The sequence below is a fragment of the Polypterus senegalus genome, chromosome 1, assembly GCF_016835505.1.
Source record: "Polypterus senegalus isolate Bchr_013 chromosome 1, ASM1683550v1, whole genome shotgun sequence".
In the NCBI taxonomy this organism is placed as follows: domain Eukaryota; kingdom Metazoa; phylum Chordata; class Cladistia; order Polypteriformes; family Polypteridae; genus Polypterus; species Polypterus senegalus.
Genome location: NC_053154.1, coordinates 101,606,548 through 101,629,561, shown reverse-complemented (window position 1 = coordinate 101,629,561; position 23,014 = coordinate 101,606,548). Strand labels below are relative to the sequence as shown.

The following is a 23,014-nucleotide window of genomic DNA, read 5'->3' as shown; positions in this document are numbered from 1 at the left end:
CCAGGTCCCAAGTGTTGCCCTATATTTCTGCATGCAGAGAAAAAATGGCGTGTTAGATGGGTGGGAATATTTTGATATAAAGTCGAGCACATAAGGGAGCACAAGAAATGGAGAACTCTGAAGAGAGTGAATTAAGAGTGAATGTTATGTTCATAAAAAAGAATTGGAATGTAGATCAAAAACAAAAGCACTGGCACATTTGCACATGTTTTGCACATTCACATTAAAAGTTACAACATTGGAATTTCTTGTTTTCCTGTGTGGTAAATTTAAAATGTGAGCATGGAAAGAAAAACAATTATTCTTGTGTGTAATTTACGTAATAAAGGCATAAAAGTTTATCTTCACATTGACAAGGAAAATATGTTAAAATAACCCATTTAAATATTATTAATACATTAAGCGTTAAAACACTTTCATGGCATAATAAAATTAATGACAAATAAATGCAGGCACCTTGCAGCTCCAGAGTCCTTGATTTGTATGTATATCTGCTTGGGAATTGTCTGTGTGAAGAATGCATGTTGTCCCTGTGTGTACTGGGGCTGCAATTAAAACACTGAAGTAATTAACAACATCAATTATGGAAATTCATCAACACTTATTTTTGTTGTCACTACACGTGCTACTGTGGGCTCACAGTACATTGTACATAAAATCAGTGGGGGAAGAGACAAATGTTTACCTGGACCAAGATGAGTAGCCTAAATGATGATGGATTCAAAACCAGAAGTAATGAAGAAGTTTGGACCAAATATTTCAAAGTATAGGCATATATCTCAAGTCAATCAAACCAAACAGTAAAATGTAAAGTTTGTAAAATAGAATTTGCTTTCCAGAACAGCACAAACACGTAAGCATGCACGAGCCACCACATCCACATTCTCTGAGTTAGTATGTGTTAGCACTCAGGCTAATAATTACCTGGGAACTGGTTAAAAGAAATTACGAGAAGGGTATCTTTGTATCCAGGACAGCAATAGGAGGGGCAATGTTGAGTAGAACAGAATACAGTGTCGAGTAGGAGGGGTTTTTGGTATGGTAACATCTGATTCTTCATGATGTAAAGTGAATATGAAATCTCTTGTCATTATGCATGCTGCCTGATGCAGATGATTGAACTGCTGGCTTGACATCTCAGACCAGGATTTGCCTGTGCAAAGAGTATGCTAAATAATCATATTAATATCTTTATTCTTGTACAAGATTGTATGATCTATTGATTCATATGTAAAAAGCAAAATGACACATTAGATGTTTTGGACACCTGGCAGCACTGACTGATTGTGCTAATCATTCAAGTAATTCAAACGCTATTCCCCTTTAATGAGAAGGATGGTCTGCATTTCAACTGTCAGCTTATACAAAGAACTGTCTGCTATGCGTATTGCATCATCAAGCCGGAAACCAAAGCAGTAGTTTACTGGGATGTTGCTTGCTTGCACATATCAGGACTATTCGATATTCCAATGACATGATGTATTGGAGACATTAACAATACTATTAATGGGTAGGTGAAGTGAGCCAAACGACAAGCAACAAGAATAGGATGGCGAATGTCACTGTAGAAGAATAGTAAGTGAGGAAGTAAAATGAGGAGAAAGTGAAGGCATGAAATGAACACTAAAAGCTGAGAAGTGTTGAATGAGGAAAATTTGATGGCCTGAAAGTGACATTAAAAATGCAGAATGTAAAATGAAAACTGATGGACCAGGAAGCAACGCTTCGATTGCTGTGCGCCAGGCAGCTGCTGTTGAGGGTTTTGATGGCATGAATTTAAGAATAAAATCTGAGCATGTAAACTTGACACTAGAGCTTGCACTTGATATCATCATTAAAGGTTGACCACAGCATACAATGGGGATTGAACAATCTATCAGCATGAAGTGAAGATTAAAAAAAAAATGACAGCTTGAACTCAACATGCCTTAAAGCTGGCTGTTCTTGGTCTAGGTCTCTGTTTTGAAAACATGGCTTAACTCTTCTTGCAGAGTATCCTCTCAGTTCAGATTAAACTACATATTTACATTGTGCTTTTTCCCTATTATAAGATCTTCCCTGAAGAAGGGGCATGAGTTGCCTTGTAAGCTTGCATATTGTAATCTTTTTAGTTAGCCAATAAATGGTGTCATTTTCCTTGACTTCTCACTAAAGCTGGAAAAAAAGTTTAAAATACACCATCATGTGTCGGAACTCAAATAAATTATGAATTCTCTTGTTCCCTACTGTAATTAAGTATTCTTTCTAGATTACATACATTTTTCCCAGTCATTGAAAAATAGGAAGTGTTAGACTTTAGGGGTAAAACGATTGAGCAGGGACTTCCTTTTAGAGATAAAAGTTGTTCTTCCAAAAAGTACAGTTATTCAGAGTTAACCGGTTGTTTGATATCGCAACAAAAGACTACTGTACGACATTTAGAAAATGCAATGTTAACAGTAACTCATCTGTCCCGTGAAATTCTTCTAGTGATGTATTAAAGTTAAGTCAAAGTTTATTAATAATTATACACACAAATAGAACTTTTCATTTTGAAGTCATTTAAAATAAATTGTGTGCCACTGCTTTCTCCCTTTAAGCCTACTAGTTGTATATTGTTCCACTTAAAGGAACAGCTTTGGAGCGAAGGATGCACAGCAAACATGACAATTGCCTGACACCAGTGGAAAGTTCCTTGGAATTAAAAGAATTCAAAAGTGTCTCCATCAGTGCTATCAATCATTTGTGAAACTGCTATCTGTCTGCAAATGTGTCTTCTTCGTAATCAATTGATCAAAAACACAAATTATCGTAAACCAGCTGAAATTATATACAGATTCAAACTAGAGAATAACCAGGTCATTTATAACTTTGTCAAAAAATGTAGTTAATATTTTTAAGGACTGCTGGTTCACAAATACCAATTCTGAAAAATGATATATTTCAGCAGAAGGACTTTTAACATTATTATTACTTGAGAACAAAGGCTTCCAGCTTTCTAAACATTTTTTCAAAATATAGGCATGTCACAGGAATAGTCATTAATTCCATGATATTAAATATTAAAATGTCCAGAAAAAATGTCTAGAAAGTCGATACCTTTCAGGTAATAATAATGATGGAAGTGTTTGAGCTTAAGCATAAGAGGTTTTTAAAGTGAAGGTTGGGTATTTGTGAAGCTGTAGTATTTAATAAAGTGAACAAATTTTTATTTTTTATAAATGACCTGGCTGTTCTCTAGTTTCTCTGTAATTAAATCAGCTTTAAAAAGTGAAAGTACAGCTCAATTGCTCAGAATATACTGTCCTCTGGTTGAATCCAGCGCCCAGTTGTCGCCTGTGTACAGTTTACATCTGACCCTTGTGTTGGGGTTTTCCTCCAGCTCATTGGGTTAATCCAAATTGTTCTGGAATTAGCAAATACAATTGTCTCTATGCCGGCCATAAATAAATTAACATGCTTATTAACAATGTGTGTTATCTTAAAGGAAACACTCCATGCACAAAGTTTGGGGGGATTGTGGGTTTCACACTAAAAGCAAAAACTGTTATGTTTCCTATAAAATGTTGGTAGTGGTAAACAGAGCCATTTTCACACCCCATAATTTGCTGGCAAATTTACATCCAACAGGCAATCTTGAACTCCATAACTTAAAATATTGTATAATATATGTCAGGTGTATTATTCTTTAAACAATCCAATTTTTTGCAAATAATTATTACAGAGGCCTATGATCTGTGAGTAACCCTAAACAGATCTGCTGTAATGTAAAGAGGATGGGATGATTTTGTTAGTAAGTGATTAGAAGACATACAGTATGTAGCTTTTAACAATTCTCAGATATGATCGCCAGATTATACTGGTGATGAGTTCCACAGATTTGGACTTCTGTAAATTCCCTACCCTTCAACATGTTCAAGTTTCCAATGTCTCCAAAATACTCTCTCTTTTTTTGTTACTCTTTTCTTCATCTAAGTACAATATATCTCACTTTCTGTATCATACAGTTGTAATTAGAGGTGAGAAAAAACTTCAGCATACATACAGTATATTTTTCTAGCTGAAGCAAAGGCAGTTCTTTCAGGCAGGAACCTTAAGTAAACAGAGCAGATGCACTGTTCACAAACTTATAAAATAATGTGCTATATTGGGGTCTTAGAGAGATGAGAAATAAAAAAAACAAGTGGGAAATTAAAAAGAAATGCTAATAATCTGGTAAAAAAACAAGTTAACATTTGAGAATTAGCATTTTGTTGTAGAGAATTAGCAAAAGATAAAATTCTGGCATTTGACATTCATAATAATACAGATCTGAGTACAGCAGCACTACTGGGACAGTTAGCTGAACTGAGATATGCACCAGAGAAAAACAGGAAAAAATAAATAAAAGTATGTGAAAATAAGAAAAGTAAAGTGTATTAATGACACAGTTTAATTTGCTAAAGGCAGTGGATAGCTATGGAAGACAGACCCTTATTCAAAATATGGATGTTTAAAAGTTTGCTACAATAAAGAATATTTTGATTTAAAAAGGCATTCAACATGTAAAGTAAATTACGGGAAGAAAAGAAAATGTGAAACCACTGAAAACTATAGGTGTTAAGGTGCAATAAGAAAAATGTGTCTAAATTTGATTGAACATAAATATATTATCTTCCTGTATATGAAGGTATCCTTTCAATTAATATGAATTAAAAATAGGCAACTTTTCTCAAAAAGAAGGAAGAGGGGGGCTTAACACACCCCAAGGAAACGCGGTTCACTCCTCCGAAACCCCCTCTTAAATGGTGATACAATGGGAAACAAATACAGTTTTTTTTACCTCCTCTTTGCTTGATCAGGTGCTGGACTCCTGCAGCTAATGTGCCTCTCATGCGGCGCTTTCAACATTTAAAACCCTGTACAGTAGCTGTCAGTATGTGGTCTGAAGTCCTGTATAAGACAATGTTTCATTAAAAAAATGGACAGGTGTCTTAAACAGTTTGAGTTTCAGTGAAAGGTCTGGAACATGCAAACAGACTCTGAATGTTGCCATACTATGCTATACTGATTTGTTATACCATCCTTCATGTACCATTAAGTTAAGAGAAATGTTTACATTTTTGATGTAAAAGAAAGAGAACTTAAAAAAAATGATTAACATCACACATCAGTGATAATGAAATGTACTATAAAAATGAATAAGTACATTTTAATATGTATCCATTTTAAATATGAAGTGGTCAAATTCTAAGTAAAAAGTTTTAAGATTTGTGTCAATATATCAATGCATTATAAAATTATTGTTCAGTGATAAATGCACTTATATGGGTAGTTAATCAAGTCAGTTGCCAATGATCACAGGCAAAGGGACTACAATTGGGACTATTTGCACTATATGAGGATAATACTGATGTTAAAAGTGATCTATAAAATGGGGTAGTAAGTATAAAGTATTAGATCAAAAATATTGAAACTGTGTTTTTATTAAATCTTAAGGAAATATAAGAGATTATATTTGGGAGAAATAAAATGAAGACACGCACCATTTAATTAAAATTGTTAACACAGAGAAGAAATAAATATGTAACACTTTTAGGAGTTTAAAAAAGTGCTGAACAACTAAGGTGTTATATATATTTTCTTCAGTATATTCTAAATGTGAAAAAAATCTTCATTCATCTGTTGAAAAATGCCAGTTCTTACATCATTTGTTTATCTATTTCACTCGGCTGGAGTTGTCTTTCATAGTATCTAATATGAGATTGGGAGCGGAGGGTGTAGAATTTCTGTCACTGAATGAGCTAAACTGGTGGAAGTGTAGCTGTATAAGGCTTATTCAAGAGGTCTCAAAGTCAGAAGCCCCACTGGCACAGATGTAACTCTGTGCTAAGAACAATGCCTCCATTCCACTGAAAGATGGAACTGTAATCTTCAAAGACCTCACTAAAGGACTAAAAGACAATTACACTGTTCCGATGGCTTCTCATTGGCTGTACTTGTATGTACAAAAATAATTATACTGCAATGTATATTAGGAGTGATAGCTACATTTTAAAGCAAGTTTTATATATAGGTGGCTCTTAAGTAGCATATTTTATATTATTTCCAACATTGTTACTGAAGGGATATGGATATATATCAGTCTTCCATCATTGTAATATAAACACCTCATGATAGAATTACTTTTTAGGTAGTGTGTTGTATCGCTAAAGGCATTAAACTGAAAAGTTGCTGGTTCAATCCCCACCCCAAAGTATAGCACTCAAAATTAGCTTGAAAAATCTGACCATCCCTTCTTTCTTTTTATAAACAAAAGCTAAAGATTAACGTATCTACTTTGAAATCTGATTAGTAACTTTGAAATGATTGACAGGAGTCTATTGTAAGTCTTTCTATTTTTCTTTCCAAATACACAAAATTAGACACATCTTGTTTTAAATAATTTTTAAAATAGTTTTGCTCCTACTAGAAAGTGCTGAACATGTTCAGATCAAAATGATAATTAATGGCATTTTCCCCAGACATAAGCATTCTCCTGGTTTCTGTTTTGCCAGACTGAAAAATCCAGATATGAAAATTGAGCAGACTAAAAAGAAATGAAATGTTCATTTTGCAGATACCAGTTTGATGCACATGTGGCAAAGTCTGCAAATTATCACCAACTACAGTATATGATGCCAGTGAAAAAAGCCAGACGTTTAGAGCTACACAGACACAGGGAAAACATTCCATGAGCCGGTAATGCTAACTACTACACCACTGGTACATCTTAAATTATAACTCCATTTTGAATATACAGATGTTTAGTTCTTAGCTGTTTTTTGTTGCACTGTTGGGATTAAAAAGAAATTGGGTAGGAACAAAAACCTGTAGCCTCTGTGGCCCTTCAGGACTGACTTTGCCCACCCCTGACCTAGAGTGTTTAGGCTTTCTATTTAACTTTGCATGTAACCTTTATTATATGGAGCATTGTGCAGAATTGCACGTATAATGGATCAGATAAGTTCGGTATATACTTTTCCAGGGTTGAAAATATCGCATGCATTTATGTTCTCTTTTGCATTTTGTATTTTTTGAGGTGTACTATAATGTTATTAGATTATTCATATTTTATAAATTGATTCATTTTGTTAATTAAATTGTATTTTTTTCTGACAACAAATAGCATGCTGTCTAACAAAGTCAAGGCTGTACAAAGTGGTAAAAGATACAATGAGTTCAATCACAATCTGTGCCATTTTTTTATTCTTGTCATTCTGTTTTGGAAGGTAAAACACAAGACATCAGACAGATTTCATTGAAAAGTGTCCAACTGCCAAAAAGAAGCAAAAAGCAAACTCCATGAAAGTTTCTCGTGTTTTTACCCAAAAACAGAAACTGAGCTGAGCTCTTTACAAATATGTCAGAAAAATAGTAACTGAACTGAGACCACAATTTACAAGCAGCAACTGAAATTAAAACTGTTTTAAAAAAAGTCTAATAAAAAACAGCTACTGTCCTTCCCTTATTTATTAAAATGAACACAAAAACCTGGCTTCTCCATTGACAGAGAGCTCATATGTGTCTCAAAACACACATAAAATGTTAATATAATCATTATCACAATGTCAAGGTTATTTCACTCAGAATACACTGCACTGTTGTTTAGCTTAACAAGACTTCCAGACTTAAGACCTATCACCTGAAATCTGTCAACTGCAAAGGTAGTAGTTCCCATACATTTACATTTATTTGCTTAACAGGCACTTTTATCCAAAGTGACTAACAAAATAGGTTAATGTAATGGAGCAAACATAGTCTGGAGGACTGTTTCAGAAGAAGTGTCATAGGACTAAGTTACAAAAACTGATCATTTCAAGTAAGGAGCTCAGAACAAAATACAACCTGCTTACAATTCCTAGGCTACAAAACATAACAGCTAATATCAGGCAGACTTTCAGTAAACCAGAGAATCATCAAACACTTCTTAAACACCTTGAGGAAGTCATAGTTTCGAATGGAGGTGGGCAGCTTGTTCCACCAGCCAGTAACTACACATGAAAACATGGATTGAGCTTTTATACCACATAGTGCTGGCATCACCGGACACAATTTAACAGCAGACATGAGTAGGGGAGAAGGAGCTTAGGATCTCACTAGTGTCTCCATATATAGGTGTTGACCCACTGATTACTCTATAGGCAAGCTTTAAAGATTTGAACTTAATACATGCAGCTACAATAAGCCAATGTAGTGATACTCTGTATTACAGCAAATAACATAATTTTTTATGTTGTGTATCAATACATTGTGGATAGGACCCATCACAGTAACTAGATCCCAGTATCTTTCAATTTCTTTGGACAAAATGTACAAAAGAGAATTCATGATAAAAATTCAGTTCAATGTAACTTATTCTTAAACACCACTACTCTTAGTAGAGAGGCCCAGAGTACATGCACAGGTTAAAAGTATAAGATAATAACAGTAAAATGCATGTATTGACTGTATCAGATATAGGCAAACTCCAAAATGAGACTGAAAAATATACTTGAATGGTAAACAATATTTGTATTAGTTACAATTTTGATTTTTTCTCTGATGTTTGCTCTACTGCTACCTCATAGTTAATCTGTAACAGGTTTGGGCTGTATATGAGTTTTAAGAATGGAATCCTGTGGTTTTGTGACAAAAATAAATGTTATTACCATAGACCTAAATCTTTCTAAGACATTCTGAATGCAACACAACTAGAATGAAGCAAGAAGAAGAAGAAGATTCCTTCCTTCAAACTTCTAGTAATTGAAATGTTACACAGACATTATAAAAGGTAAGTCTATTGAGATGTTATGAGAATTTACTTGGAAAAAAGCCAAAAAATATATGCTAATAAAAATAAAATAAAATATAATATTGTATTTAAAATTGGAAAAAAAGGTGATTCAAAAACTGATGTATCCTGATACCTGTAAGTATGACGCAACATTGCGTGTTTTCATCATCGAAATTATTAACATGTACTTCTATAAAAAAAAAAACTGTAAAATGTAGTATACACTAAGGCTTAGTTCAGAAAAAAGAATAATATGAACACTTTGAAATAATATTCTGTGATATGTGTATTATTATAAAAAGTACGCTTTACAAAGTTAATTTTATTATTTGCTACATGTCAATTTTACAGCTACTTAGATTTTTTTTTTATTTCTTATTGTGTATATATTTTTTACAATAAAAGTTCACAATGAAGCAAAATTTGCATAGTTTCTTTGGTATACTGATGCTTGTTATGTACAAAAATGAAATGCTTTGATTGGTGTCTCCTAATTTAGGTGAGGTTGGTTACATACTACACCCTTATTAGGTAGGCTCTATTACAATGGCATGGCTTCACAGACGCACTCAAGTCCTCCCCACCCAAGTGCTTGACTCTAATTGTATTCAGAGCAGCTTCAAATGTTAATTAGAATCCTTAAGGTTGACTTACTACCTCACTAATGCCTGGGCGGGCTTTCTTTGTGTATGTTCATTTTCTCATGTATCACAAAGAGGTGACTGATCAATTGCCAAAAATATGCATATATAATAATAATAGCCTGCTCAGCATGTTTTTACTGTGACCATCACCAGACAAAGCAGCATGGAAATGGTGACAAAGATGTTACCAACAATGGCAGCAAAATGGAACACTAGTTGGAGCAACTTCCTCATTAAACCTTGGGTTTCACTCTTTGGCATCTTCCGTGTCTTAAACTTTTGTAAATGCCACATTGGTTTTCCCCTGGTTCTCAAGTACCATGTTAAACATCTATGTGTTAAGTTAATTAGTGATCGTGAATTGGTCTGGTTGGAACAAGTTTACTTTAAAAGACTTGTATCCTATAAAGAGCTGCTTAATACAATACACCCAGTGCTTTGAAGATAAGCATTGACTACATAAGTTTGAAAATACTGGGTTCAAAAAATTTACTCTAGATGTTTATGTTTGGTTATTTAATCTATGATCCCAGGTGGGACTTAGAACTAAACAATTCACCAGTTCATTGAATGATGCACTCATCTACTAACTGAGCTAGTTACCAACCTTGCTTGCATATCTTTAAACTGTTGGAAAAAACATCTGGGAAAAAAACAGGCACCATATATTGGAAATACACCAAGATACAAGTCTTGTGTGATAGCATTGGTATCCTACACCACTGTGTTACCTAGGAAACAAACTTCTGGAAGGAAAGCCTGAAGTTGTCATTATCCCCCCAGGACTAGGAATGAGATAATACACAAAGGTTGAAGAAAACTGACATTAATGTTACACAGTACTTTTCCTAATAGTGGCAACAGTGATTAACACTGCTGCCTCAAAGCAGTAAACACTCCTGTACTTGCAGCCTGGCCATAGCACTGTCTATGTGGAGTCTTTTCATATCTGCTTGGGTTTTCCTGCCATATGCCAAAGATATATGAGTGTGTTAGGTTAATTAGCAACTCTATGTAGACACCCTTCAGCTAAACTGTTAGCCAAATTTATTCCCCTATTGGACATTTAAAATACAGATACAGCAAGAAGACTCATATTTTTCTATACTCCTACAGGTTACAGATATCTTCAGTTGCTCACATGTAGCAGTCACATTAATCAGTCTCGAAAATGTGTCCTCACCATTATTCCTCAGACAAAAAGGAAGCATTTTAAAAAGAGTATCTAGGTCTGATGGATGTCGACGCAGCGTTGGAAGAACGGAACATAAAGAAAAAGAAACCACCATCATGACTGACAATGCTGCTATTATGATCTATGTGGTACAGGTGAGCTACTTCATGTTGGCTGCTTTGAGCACATGCTCACTTTGGTATCGCACGCTGCTGTGAAAATTCCAACAAAAGCCAAATTGCTTGTCTAGGTGATGCACGTTGCAAACTTTTTCCACCATAGTGGTACACCTAGCCACTTAATTAAAGAGAAGCAACATTTATTGGACTTGCCAACACACAAACTTGGGATTGTTACCACAATGGAACAGTCCACTGGAAATGCTAGAAAGGTTTCTGGACCAACAGCCAGCTATGTCAGCGGTGAGGCTTCTCCTGGTGTGACTAGCATTCAGTGCTCTTGTTTGCAACACATCCGTCACAGATGCCCAGTTGTTTTTAAAGTAGTGACATGAGAAACATGGTGCTGCTTTACTTAAGATCTTCATAAAGCCTAGATACTATAACTTAACTCATTTGCTTTATTGGTATAGCATATTTTTCGGGCGCAAGGTAAGTTAAATGGAAGCATGGAGCTAAATGCTTTCTCCAGTGCAGATTGTTTAGGCTCTACTCGTTTGGATGTCGACTGAGATTACGTTTAGGGGTAACTTCGGGAGGAAATTATTTCTCAAATTTGTGTTGTGTTACAAAAATACTTAACTTCTGAGTTGCACAGCTTACATATAGTTTTGCTTTAATCCAGTTGCTCTTTATCGATGCACTGTTTGAATCCGTAGTAAGTCTACACATCTGATTTAAGTGTAGTTGTTAATTTCAGCTGAGGAGGACACATCATTTTACACAAGGTAGTAAAGTGCTTTTTCTGTAGAAAGCCCTAACAGGCATATTAGCAATATCTACTGGATTGGACGCCAAAAATGAAGATGAGCAAAAATCTACATATAGCAATTAGACAGGCCAGAGATTCACAAGATCGATCTCGAGCCTTTAAGAATCGACATTGAATCATTTAAATGAAAAAAAATGATTCATCAGTAAATCGATATTTTTACCCAGGCTTACTAATAAATACTGTATACTGCAAGATTTTCAGAGTAGCTACAGTTTTACAGGGAGTTAGTCATTGATATACTCAGTGTGGGGAGAGACTTTTGTGAACAGTAACCTTGAGAGATACTATGTGTCTTAGCTGGAATCGTCTTAAATATGCAACTACTGAATTTACATAAAATCCTTATCCACTCCTCCATAGATAGACTTTCCAGTTTTTGCTTGTCATGTGATTGTAAACATGACATTTTCAAAACTCCGTTAAAGTGTCTCAGTGTGTTCCAGTAAAAAAAGAAGGACCAGCTTTTGAACATAAACAAGGCACGATCCCACCAGTTTTGCCTCCAGGAAAGGGGTTTGGCTGCTTGTGGTAGGGGTGGAGGATTTTGGGGAAGCAACCAATGAAGCTCAGAAATAAAATAAGAGATCTGGAGCATTGGATCTAGAGTTTACATGAAGCTCCTCCCAATTAATCTGAATTACAAAGGACAGGAAATATCAAGATATCCCAACACTATAAAAACACCTCACGTGGCTACTTTGATAACCACTCCTGTCTTTAAGCATATTGGGAAAAGTTGGTTTCTCTTCCAAATATGAACTACTTTGCAGTTCCTTTTCTACTCCTTCTAGGTTTTCTACATGGAATGCCAATAATCCAGGTAGGCTCCTGCTTGGTTAAATTATGCAATCCTGTCATTTTACTGACAGACTGACTGTTTTTTTTTTTTCTCTTCATGTCCATTACAGGACTCTTTGCTGGAGAAAGGTGAGTATATCTATGTTCACTCAATGTGATTACAGCTGTAAGTAAAGTCAGGGGCTCACTAAACAGAATAAAAAGGTAGGTTAAATCACAGTCATCCAGCACACCATTGTCTCCTCGCTTCCTGAAATGGTTTTACTTCAGTTGCTGTGTTAGGTGACTTCAGAGATGAAACTTGACTTTAATTAAATATACTCTCAAAACCCACAATTGCTGTTACGACTCTGTATGGCGACACTATTGTTGTATTTCATTTATATTTCTGCAGGGAACAGAGAGATTCGGAGTGTACACAATTCTCCAGATGTATTTACCAGAATTATTTATTCCAACAAAGGTGAGAAATATAAAGTTGAATGGGTTAACATAAGAAATTTAAAAACAAATTGAAAAAATTGTGTTAATCAAGCAAGCAGTAAGGACTGGTGTCTAAGGCATTAGAATTTAAACTGAAGTTTATGGTTGAATGCTGACCACTGTGTGACCCTGCATACCACACTTAATCTGGTGGTTAACAAGGTGCTCTACTTGGGAAAAATATCTGTGAACAGTTGTACTACTGCTCTGTATTTGTCCAGTGTCTTGGAATGTTTTAGGACACAAAAGCGCTACGCAAAAATACATTTTGCTTCTTGACCATAAAAATATATCAATGTTATTGCGCGTTTTGATGCATGCTCAAAATACTTTGTACTCACACTTTTTAATTGCCAAACAAATACCTTAAGACAACACATGCTACAGAAACTATAAACAGTACAATAAGACTTTTTAGTTTCGTGGCCACAGAAATGTATGGTAAAGCTATTACGCCTGTTGCTGGTGTTTAGATGTAGCTCTATACTGCACTGGCAAAGCAAACACTTTGAGATGGTTCTTACTACGAATAACTGATGCATAAAATAAAAGCTGCTTGTCTGGGAATGATATATTGTTCAAATATCATATCGATGCATTTCTTATAAAATCATCAGGGCATTTCTTTCAACTACTTTGCCTACAACACCAAATACTTGTGCAGCGTGCTATCATCTTTAAAGTAACAGTCCCATAAAGGGAAAGAACGCAGGAGTTTTCCTAATTTGTTTTTCTTTCAACAGTATCATATACAAGAGTGCCTAGACAATAGGCAGGAGCAGCTTAAACTGATGTTTTAACTTGTGAAATTAATTTTACTCTGTTGAACGAGTGTGGCTATGTATGCGATTGTGCCCTTCATGGACTGGTACTTCATACATAAATGATTCCTGTCTAATTCCTGATCAAGCCAGGATAGGCTCTGGCTTCCCTTGCCCCTCAGATGGCTTCTGGATAGCTTATGGGTCTTTGAATCCTTTCCAGTTAATTCTGATTTTCAGAATACAGTATAGGTATTTTATAGCTCCGTGAGCCATGCTGGTTTTAGTACAAAAAAGTACAAAGTGTGTTTGGATTTCTCTCTCTCTCTCTCTCTTTTTTTTAAACTTACTTGCAGACAAAGCAAAACATTTGTTTTAATTCATAATTCAACTAGAATACTTAAGATAAGCAATACTGCAACAACCAGCTTAATTGAGGGCATTTTACAGGGTCTCTAAATATGCCTTCTTGTTTGGGTCTTGTGAACGATTTGGAGCTTGTACCTCATTTAGGTATGTGCACTTCAGCACAGTGAAAAACGTTTGCTTTACCTCAGCTAATGCTATTTTCATCAATAAGATACTTTAACTCTGTCACTACATGAACCGGCTATAATTCTTTTGCAGATATGCTAAACCTGTTTACTGAGGGAGACATTTGGACAAAAAACACCAGAAATGCTATTACTTGCAAGAATGCCAGCTGCTTTTGGCCGATGTCATCCAATGGTCTTGTCTATATTCCATTTACATTAGACAGCTCATACAGTAAGTATTTGGTATGCCATTTTCACTTAAGGGCTGCTATTAGTTCAATTATTTTGATGCAGGTATAGAATGAACAATAGAGGCTTTCAGTTTAACTCTAAAATTCTGATGTTGGAGTTACAGGTGTGCAGTTATTCTATGAAGGGAACAGTGTAGTTAACAACACCCTTAAATGGTGCAGCAACAAGTGCGGTAGCATTTTTTTTTTTTCTTCAAAAAATAACGACTGTAAGCTGCCTATTACTCCGGGTTCAGTGAACAGATTAGACTTTTGGTCATGGTGTTGTATGTAGCAATAAAATAGAAACAAGAATATCCGATTGTAAAAAGGAGGGCACCTCCTACTACTATTCCACAGGAATGGGGTAATATCAGACACGATTAGTCTTGTTCGTAACTACACGACTCTTTTGACTATCTAAACAGGCAAACCTAAACAGTTGTTGGAATTTGAATGTGGCTTGTTTTTGCTTAAGGGTTACCTAGAAAATTGATAAACACTCATCTACAGCATCAGAAAAATGTCGCGAAACAAAAGTGTCCGATATAGAGTATGAGAAAAAAGAGCAAGGCACAGATTTGATAATAAAATACGTTTGCTTCGAAAAATTCTTTCGTTAAAGCCTATCATTACATAATGATCTTGGAAGCATGGAAGGTTCTGCAGTAACAAGCCGTTATTGATTAAGTCTTTAGTTTAATGCTGCTCTTGGGTTTTTAGATTCTCGCATCATGTAGCAAAGTCCTTATTGACTTGGTATACGAAAAGTTAAGGATATTACTGCATTATTATTTGCAAATAACGTAAAAACTATACGCATCGCCTCCCACCAAATAGCATTCAACCACAACGATGTAATTTATGTCTAGCTGGATGATATATTTTTGTCTATTATTGATTTAAGTTGAGGTGACCATCCGTCTCTGTTTTCCGGGGACAGTCCCCGTTTTCAGACAACTGTCCCCACTCAGAAACATGTCCCCGTTTTGAGCTGGTTCACTTTTTTTGAATGCATCTCATCACCAGGATAATTTGAACTCGGCGCGCATGCGCGGTGTTTTGACGGAGGTTATGCTTTACTAGACTTAAGTAAAAGGCCAGCGTTGCGTCTCAACTAGGTTATTATATCATTGTTCATTCTGAATTGTCCTGACTCAGAGCTCCGACTGCGTAGGTCTCTCACGTGAAACTACCAGCTGGTAAGCTTGTATTAACAGCCTTCTGAACACGACTTCGATAAACGCGGAAGATGCTGGTGGTACTAATATGAGTTTAGGGCGTTGTAATAACATACTTGTGATTTAATATAAATTCAAAAGAAATTCAGAACTTGAGTAAAACAACGCGAGCTGCCATCTGGATCAAACATTGTTCCGGTAACAAAAGAAAAAAAATTAATCAAACATAAATATCCAGAGTGCACTATCCACTGAAAAGGGTATATTCATTTTTAAGAACTGTGCAGCAAAGAGCAGGGCAGAATTAGTTTACATTTCAGTGGCGCATATGCATTTCCCCGATAGTCATGCCAAATCGTTAATGGCCAAGAGACATAGGCTGCCACAAACTGGAAACGGCACAAACGTTCCACTCTCCATTTGATTTTACGTGTGTGGTGCTACCTTAATTAAGATAAAGTGACACTAAATCCAGCCCCTTCACCATGAACAGTATGAAACAGGAGAATTCGAACCCCGTGTCGTGTTGTGTAAAACTAGGTATGCTGGACATCCTGCAAAAAAAGGACGCGTCCTCTGTCTGGCACGCCCGGCTTTTCTACGTTTATAATGGGGGTTATTATTTTGTGAACATTTTAAATTTAACCGTCTGTGATTTGATTGGTTATTTCCTTTAATTCCAAATAAACTGTGCAGGCCCTTCTAGTCAATGATCTGAGTATACGATGTATCTATAGCCAAAATGCTGATTTTATTTCCGGTGGTGTCGGTTGTTATCAATTTTACGACCTTTTGATTATTATGGCTTCTACTGAGAGTAAACGCAAAATCTCTGACAGTGTGAAAAGCATCTATCTTCCCTTCGCCGATGGCTGCCACGAGAACTTGATGCTTACAGTTTGCCAGAGTTAAGTTCGTCGCCAATAAGAGAGCTACTAACATGTTCAAGTTATTGGTAACGATGACTTGATGCGAAAAGCAGGCTCTTAAGAGAAATACTGTGCGTGGGCAAGTAGGTGCTTAAGTAAATTACAAGATTATGATAAAAAGTCTCACTTAGTTGCTTAGTTACTTATAGGAGACCCCGAGTGAACCTTTAGTGCGTCCTCCTGGCAAGCCTGTGGCTCATCAATCAAAGATATTTTCTAGCGTGTTCCCGTTTCTAAAGCGGAGGCACAGGACACGTGCCGTTTTCTCAGTTTTTTGTGTATATGACAAGTGAACGAAAGCACACTGTGGTGCACCAAAATATCTGTGACGGAAATAAAAGTTAAAAATGTACAAATAACACAAAAGGCACTCGGACCCTTGGGGATAAATAGGTATCGCAATATTACAGAAAGTAATGAAAATATTCTCTATCTGTTTTCAAAGTCAAGCATCAATTTAAAAGTCTATTGAACTGTGAAAATCAGTTACAAAATGTTGGACTCAACCTGACTGTGTCCGGAGACGGCCGATCTGGAGGCACCAAATCGCCAAGGTTCTCTGGCAACGCTGAAGCAGCAGGTTGTGCCAATCAATCCAGCCGCGTTCTGACGTCAAAGCTGCAGGTGCAGTCGCGGAGTACGTGGTTGCGTTCCTCGGAAATCACGTGCTGTCCCTGCGCGCCCGGAATCGGGGAGCAGGCAGCGTGTCATTCTAGAGCGGATCACTTGTCGTTTTCCAGATTTAAAGCCAGGTCCAGGTTATTAGTGGCTCTTCGGGGATAGCGAGGAAGGCTGGAGGGGGTGGGAGCAGAAACGAGGGCAGACAACCAGTTTACCTTTAATATCAATGGCTTTTACGTGTTTCATTTGCCTTGGTAAATATAGGCTTGTCTGATTTTTTTTTTACAAGTTTGTCAAAATCAGGGATAATTGAAGAGAGTGCAAATCGTGTTTTATTTTCCTGGCAGCTTGCCTTGTCTAGTATTTAAGTGCACACATACTGTATATTGCAGGGCACAAGAAGAGCACTGCTGCAATTGTGTGCGTTTTCTTATACAGTATATGGCAATTTTTTGTGGAACGAGACAATGCCAGAGTGCCTGCTTGCTTCTTGTACAAACACACTAGAATGTGTCTTAGTGAAGCCACAGGATTTTCATGTTTTCCAGAATGTTTTTTTTTTTGTAAAGCCTCAAGATTTCAATTTTTTCATTAAAAAACCTATAATGATTTACTTCTGTAAGTAGAATGATTTGTTTCCTAATGTATTTATACCTGAAGGCCTCAAGTATTTGCCACACTTCACAGTAAAAGTAAATCAATACATTTCAAAAAATCTGGATTATATGTTCTTTTAACATTCTTGTTTGGTTCAGGTTTTTTGGGTGAATCTTGTGAGACTGATATGGAGTTGGAAGAGTTTGGAGTTGATGATGCTAAGGGGCATTTAAGGATCTTGCCCATGTTTGTTGGTTTTCTTAAAGCCTTGAGCATGGGAAAGGTCCTATATAAATAAAATAGATTATTATTAATAATAATGAAGTGAGTGTGGTTTAACAGGTCATCTGCTCATAACTGGACCTATGTCAGTCGTTTTAATTCCTCAATATGCAGGAGCAAAATGTCCCTTTGGCTGAATGCAAATGTGAAAGTGAAATCTGCAATCAGTAGCTCCCGAAAACATTAAACGGTTTGTTGATTATTTATTCATTTTAAACTTAAGCTAATGACCCAACAATGGGTTAAGAAACACTGGTTTATGGCAAATAAACCCACTTTTGCAATCTATAAACAACACATACATAGAAGCTTATTTTTTTTTACAAGCATAGAGTTGCAGTCAATCATCCATTTGTCTATTAAATCACACTTTAAGAAATTATACAAACACTATTAAAGTCAAAAGTTTTAGAACATCCCCATTTTTCCAGTTTGTATTGAAATTTAAGCAGTTCAAGCCCAAAATAACCTAAACTTTATTTTCCTGCCTCTTGCAGTTTACCACTTACCTATTTGCACACCACATCAAGAAAATACTTTTCACTAATGGGTAAAGCTCATTACCCTGAGGTACCTCACTGAAAAGTTAATTTAATGGTTAAAAAAATCAGAGACAACCATGGTGAGATTTCACCTTTAGTAGTCAGAAATGCACATTTTAATTCCAATTTATGGAGAAAGCAGAATAACACAGGTGGCATCATGTCCAGCTGTAGATCAGAGGCATTGTGGTTTGAGCGCTGCTTGTATAATTTTTTAATCTTAAGCCTATTTATGTTGTGTACGCAAAACTACAAACGTCTCTCAGCCTTTGCGGTGTTATTCGTTCAAGTATTCATCCAAAATAAATCAATAATAATTTCCCCCATTCCCATCTTTCCCAGCAGTCTCTGGTTCACTATATTTACAGGAAAGAAAAACAAAGGTGAAAATGTTTTTCTGCTGTTGCTGCAAAAAACTGCAAAGACAGTTTCTCGAATGCATGATAAAACTCTAATGAAAATGGAAAAAGCCGTCAACAGTTGGAGTGAAGATCTAACAAGAAATTAATCGGTTAACAAAAATAACATGAATCCCCCCTAACTCTTTTTCAAGCCTGTCTAATCCTAAACCCTGTCATGGAGAGCCAGACTCTGCCCCAGTGACATTAGGCTCAAAGTAAGAAACAACCTTGGTTGGAACACTAGCCCATCGAAAAGCATGCATACACACAGACCAAGTTAGGTTGGATCTGCCTGTTTATCTAAAGTGCACTTCTTTTTTTTTTTTTTTATTAATTTTATTACAATCCATACATAGCAGTCAAGTCTTTACAAAAAAAAGAATTATGTTAAGAACAGATCGATCCCCACCCCTGAGAGAGGGAGCAAGCCAAATGGTGTAAAATTAAAGGCTTGTAAACATACCTAAATTAATAAATTCTCTGTGCTTTATAAACTTATTTTAAAATATTACTGATTAGATCCTGCCATGTTTTGAAAAACGTCTGTACGGATCCTCTGAGTATTTGATTTTTTCCAACTTCAAATAATATAACACATCAGTTTCCCACTGACTTAAAAGAGGAGAGTTTGGGTTCTTCCAGTTTATCAGAATAAGTCTGCGTGCCAAGAGTGTAGTGAATTCAATCACAATTTGTTTGTCCTTCTCCACTTTAAGACCCTCTGGAAGAACCCCAAACACAGCTGTTAATGGGTTAGGAGGGATTGTGAGTCCAAGACTGTCTGAGAGGTAATTAAAAATTTTTGTCCAGAATTATGTTAATTTGGTGCAGGCCCAGAACATGTGACCCAGTGAGGCTGGCACTTGGTTGCAACGTTCGCAGGTTGGATCATGCCCTGGAAACATTTTGGAGAGTTTTAGTCGAGACAGATGTGCTCGATATATAATTTTGAGTTGTATAATTGTATGCTTTGCGCATATGGAGCTCGAGTGAATTCTCTGCATTGCTACTTTCCACTCCTTTTCTGATATATTAATTGAGAGGTCATTTTCCCAGTGTCCTCTTGGATCTTTGAAAGGAAGGGATTGTAAAATGATTTTATATATTGTAGAGAGGGTGTCTTGAGTCCTTGAGATTGAGAAAGTGCACTTCTTTGGGATCCAAAGAAATGAGAACATGAAAACTCTGGACTTCAAACCCTTAGACTGAGTTTGTATATGCCTTTTTATTAAGTGACCCTGAATTGGATTTATCGGGTTTGAAAATGTTATGTTATTCATATTTTGAAACTAATCTATCAGGACACTTTTTAATTATGTCATGGTTTTATGTATCATCCACTTCTGTCTCTTTGCATCATTGCGATCTGTTACCTTTCTTTCCAAGTGGCATCGGGCTATCTCAAGAAAATGCCAATACTACAAGCTGCAATTTCACCCGAACATAATGAAGGTGCTGGTACAGTGAAATAACCCATTTTACATTGAGCATTCAAAAGCTATGTGTCAGAAATCTTAGGATTATGCAAGTTTATTTTGAAATGTCATAAAAATGACAGATGAAGGCAATTAAAGATGTTAGAGTTGGAGAGAGAAAAGAAGAACATAGTCTGCTAGACACAATCTTACTAATGCAGTGCAGGACAGACTGCAGCTAAAGGGCAGAGCAAAAATCATAAAATTAAAATTTCAAAGCCAGAGATCAAAAACTCCAGAAAACATGAGAGCAATGCTTAGACCTGAGACCTTCATGGTGATTTCAAAACTAAGTGTTGGCTAAATGTCAGGAGAGTATTCAAATAATCAATCAATGAAGCTAGAACTTAATAGCTTCAAGTGATTAAAAAGCCACTTTATGTTGCCTAAAACTGCTAAGCAGATGTATCTAAAGAAAAAAAATAAATAAATAAATATATATATATATATATATATATATATATATATAAATAGTGTATATGCTGTATATTTGCCTTATATATACATATAGTGAGGACCCCAGAAGATCTATTTTTAATTAGTGACAATGCTAATATTCAAAAACGAAAGAAAGGCAAAAGTCTGAACACATTTGTTTAATGTCCCATTTAATGACCATGACCAGGCTGTGTGAATCCAACAGCTGTAGTCCATGTAAAGAAGGCCGAACATTTGTTTAGTAGCTGGGTGACCGATAGGGGATAGGGCTTTTGGGGAGACCATCAGTCCTCTAAAGGGCTTCTCCTCTACTCAAGGGCCGAAGGAGGAAAAAATGTTAGTAGCTATGTCTCACCCCTGTTTGTCTCCAACTTACTACATAAGCTGAGCCTCCCACAGTCTCCCATAGTGTGCATGTGCTGTTTACTAAAATACGTTCCAAATATTTTGCTTAAATATTTTTATTGTATTTAAATACTTTAACTAAAATTTCCCTTTTTGTGGAAAAAGCGTATTGGTAATTTTACTACCTATTAACAGATTCAATTATATTGAATTAAGAATACTGCGGTGGGTTGGCGCCCTGCCCGGGATTGGTTCCTGCCTTGCGCTCTGTGTTGGCTGGGATTGGCTCCAGCAGACCCCCTGTGACCCTGTTTTCGGATTCAACGGGTTGAAAAATGGATGGATGGATGGGTGAATGTTGAATGTGTGCCCATGTGGAGTTTTACACTTTCTCTATGTACATTTGGGTTTTTCAGAATGCTATAACCTCCTTTCATATCCCTAAAACATGTTGCTTACGTTTATGGGCATTTTTAAATTGGACCAATATGAGTGAGTGCTTCCTCTGATGTACCGTACCTGCTACTGCCCAGGTAGGCTGTAGCTCTCAAGAGACTTCGTAATGGAAAAGCTTAGGGTTAGAAACACTGAAAACGAGATTGCTGTACTGAATATTCACCCACATTTACATAACCATTTTAGGCAAAAAAGAAATGGTAGTTTCATTATATACTCTAGTCTCAACTATTTCTGTTTCTTTCAGGCCTATTGGAGAAAATCACCATCACTAGTGCAATGACTGACTTTTATTCCAAAGCCTGCATTCAGTTTATTCCATGGACTAATCAAAAAGATTATGTCAGTATTGAACCACAAAATGGGTATGTGAGAGCTGTTATACATGATTATAGAAAGTGGTTTGCTGCGTTCCTCTCTCAAAAGATGTTTCTTTCTTATTTTTAGTTTTATTTTTTTCTTATAGGTGTTGGTCTTCTGTGGGAAAGGTTGGAGGGAAGCAAGTGGTCTCACTGCAACGTGACACCTGTCTCTTTAAAGGAGTTATTCAACATGAACTTAATCATGTACTGGGCTTCTTACATGAGCAGAGTCGCAGCGATCGTGATCAGTATGTCCGTATTAACTGGGAGTACATCAGTCCTGGTATGTGAAATAACGTGGCACCAGTGTAGCATGTCAAGTCTCTGTGTTGTTAGATGAAGAAGAACACTGACTGCTACTGTAGCCCATAGTGCTGGGCTAAGGTACACATCATCATCCTTGATTGTCTGTATGGATATTTAGGGAACATTTTATATAAATGTCACAAGCAAATAGTTCTGGGCTTTTGTGCTGTTATGTTTTAGCTAGTGGTAATGCACAAAATAAACGCACAATAAGCACAAAATCAAAGTATAATTATGTGGTCACTATTCTGAAAAGTTGATTTTTCAAGAATTTGTTAACAAGAAAGACATTACAAGGGGATTTTTGGTGCTAATGCCTTATGTTTTAGGTAATAGAAATAAGTTCATAATAAAAACCTAATTAAATAGTCACTATTTTAGAGTGTTGACTAAACAGTGTGATAGAAATGCAAGAGGTAGGGATATACATGATGCCTCCTCCCATAATGTCTGTCTTCACTTAATTATAACAAGCACATTGGCAAAAGGCATTTATTTCTTTATGCACACTCTAGATTAAATGTACACTGAGAATATTAGATGTACAGTTGATATAGTTTAGGAGAGTTTCACACCATTGTTAAGCTGACATAGAGATGTTATGTACTGGATCTCATAACATTTCAAAAGAGAATAATGCTATTACAGTATCTACAGTCAATAATGCAGTCAGGTCCTTTATCATTCTACACAACCATTGATGAATTTACCTCAATTTATAATTGT

The 23,014-nt window shown here is 36.1% G+C and overlaps 1 protein-coding gene across 1 annotated transcript in view; it reads left to right on the top strand.

Annotated features, from left to right (window-relative positions):
* Nucleotides 1-23,014, top strand: part of LOC120526937 (embryonic protein UVS.2-like) — a 101,701-nt gene that overhangs the window by 59,166 nt on the left and 19,521 nt on the right. The window contains exons 3-10 of the mRNA XM_039750057.1: nucleotides 10,534-10,746; nucleotides 10,842-11,013; nucleotides 11,184-11,202; nucleotides 12,337-12,365; nucleotides 12,454-12,472; nucleotides 17,088-17,215; nucleotides 21,868-21,985; nucleotides 22,087-22,265. Of these exons, the coding sequence (XP_039605991.1) occupies nucleotides 10,534-10,746; nucleotides 10,842-11,013; nucleotides 11,184-11,202; nucleotides 12,337-12,365; nucleotides 12,454-12,472; nucleotides 17,088-17,215; nucleotides 21,868-21,985; nucleotides 22,087-22,265 (877 nt within the window). The remainder of the gene's footprint in view (nucleotides 1-10,533; nucleotides 10,747-10,841; nucleotides 11,014-11,183; nucleotides 11,203-12,336; nucleotides 12,366-12,453; nucleotides 12,473-17,087; nucleotides 17,216-21,867; nucleotides 21,986-22,086; nucleotides 22,266-23,014) is intronic.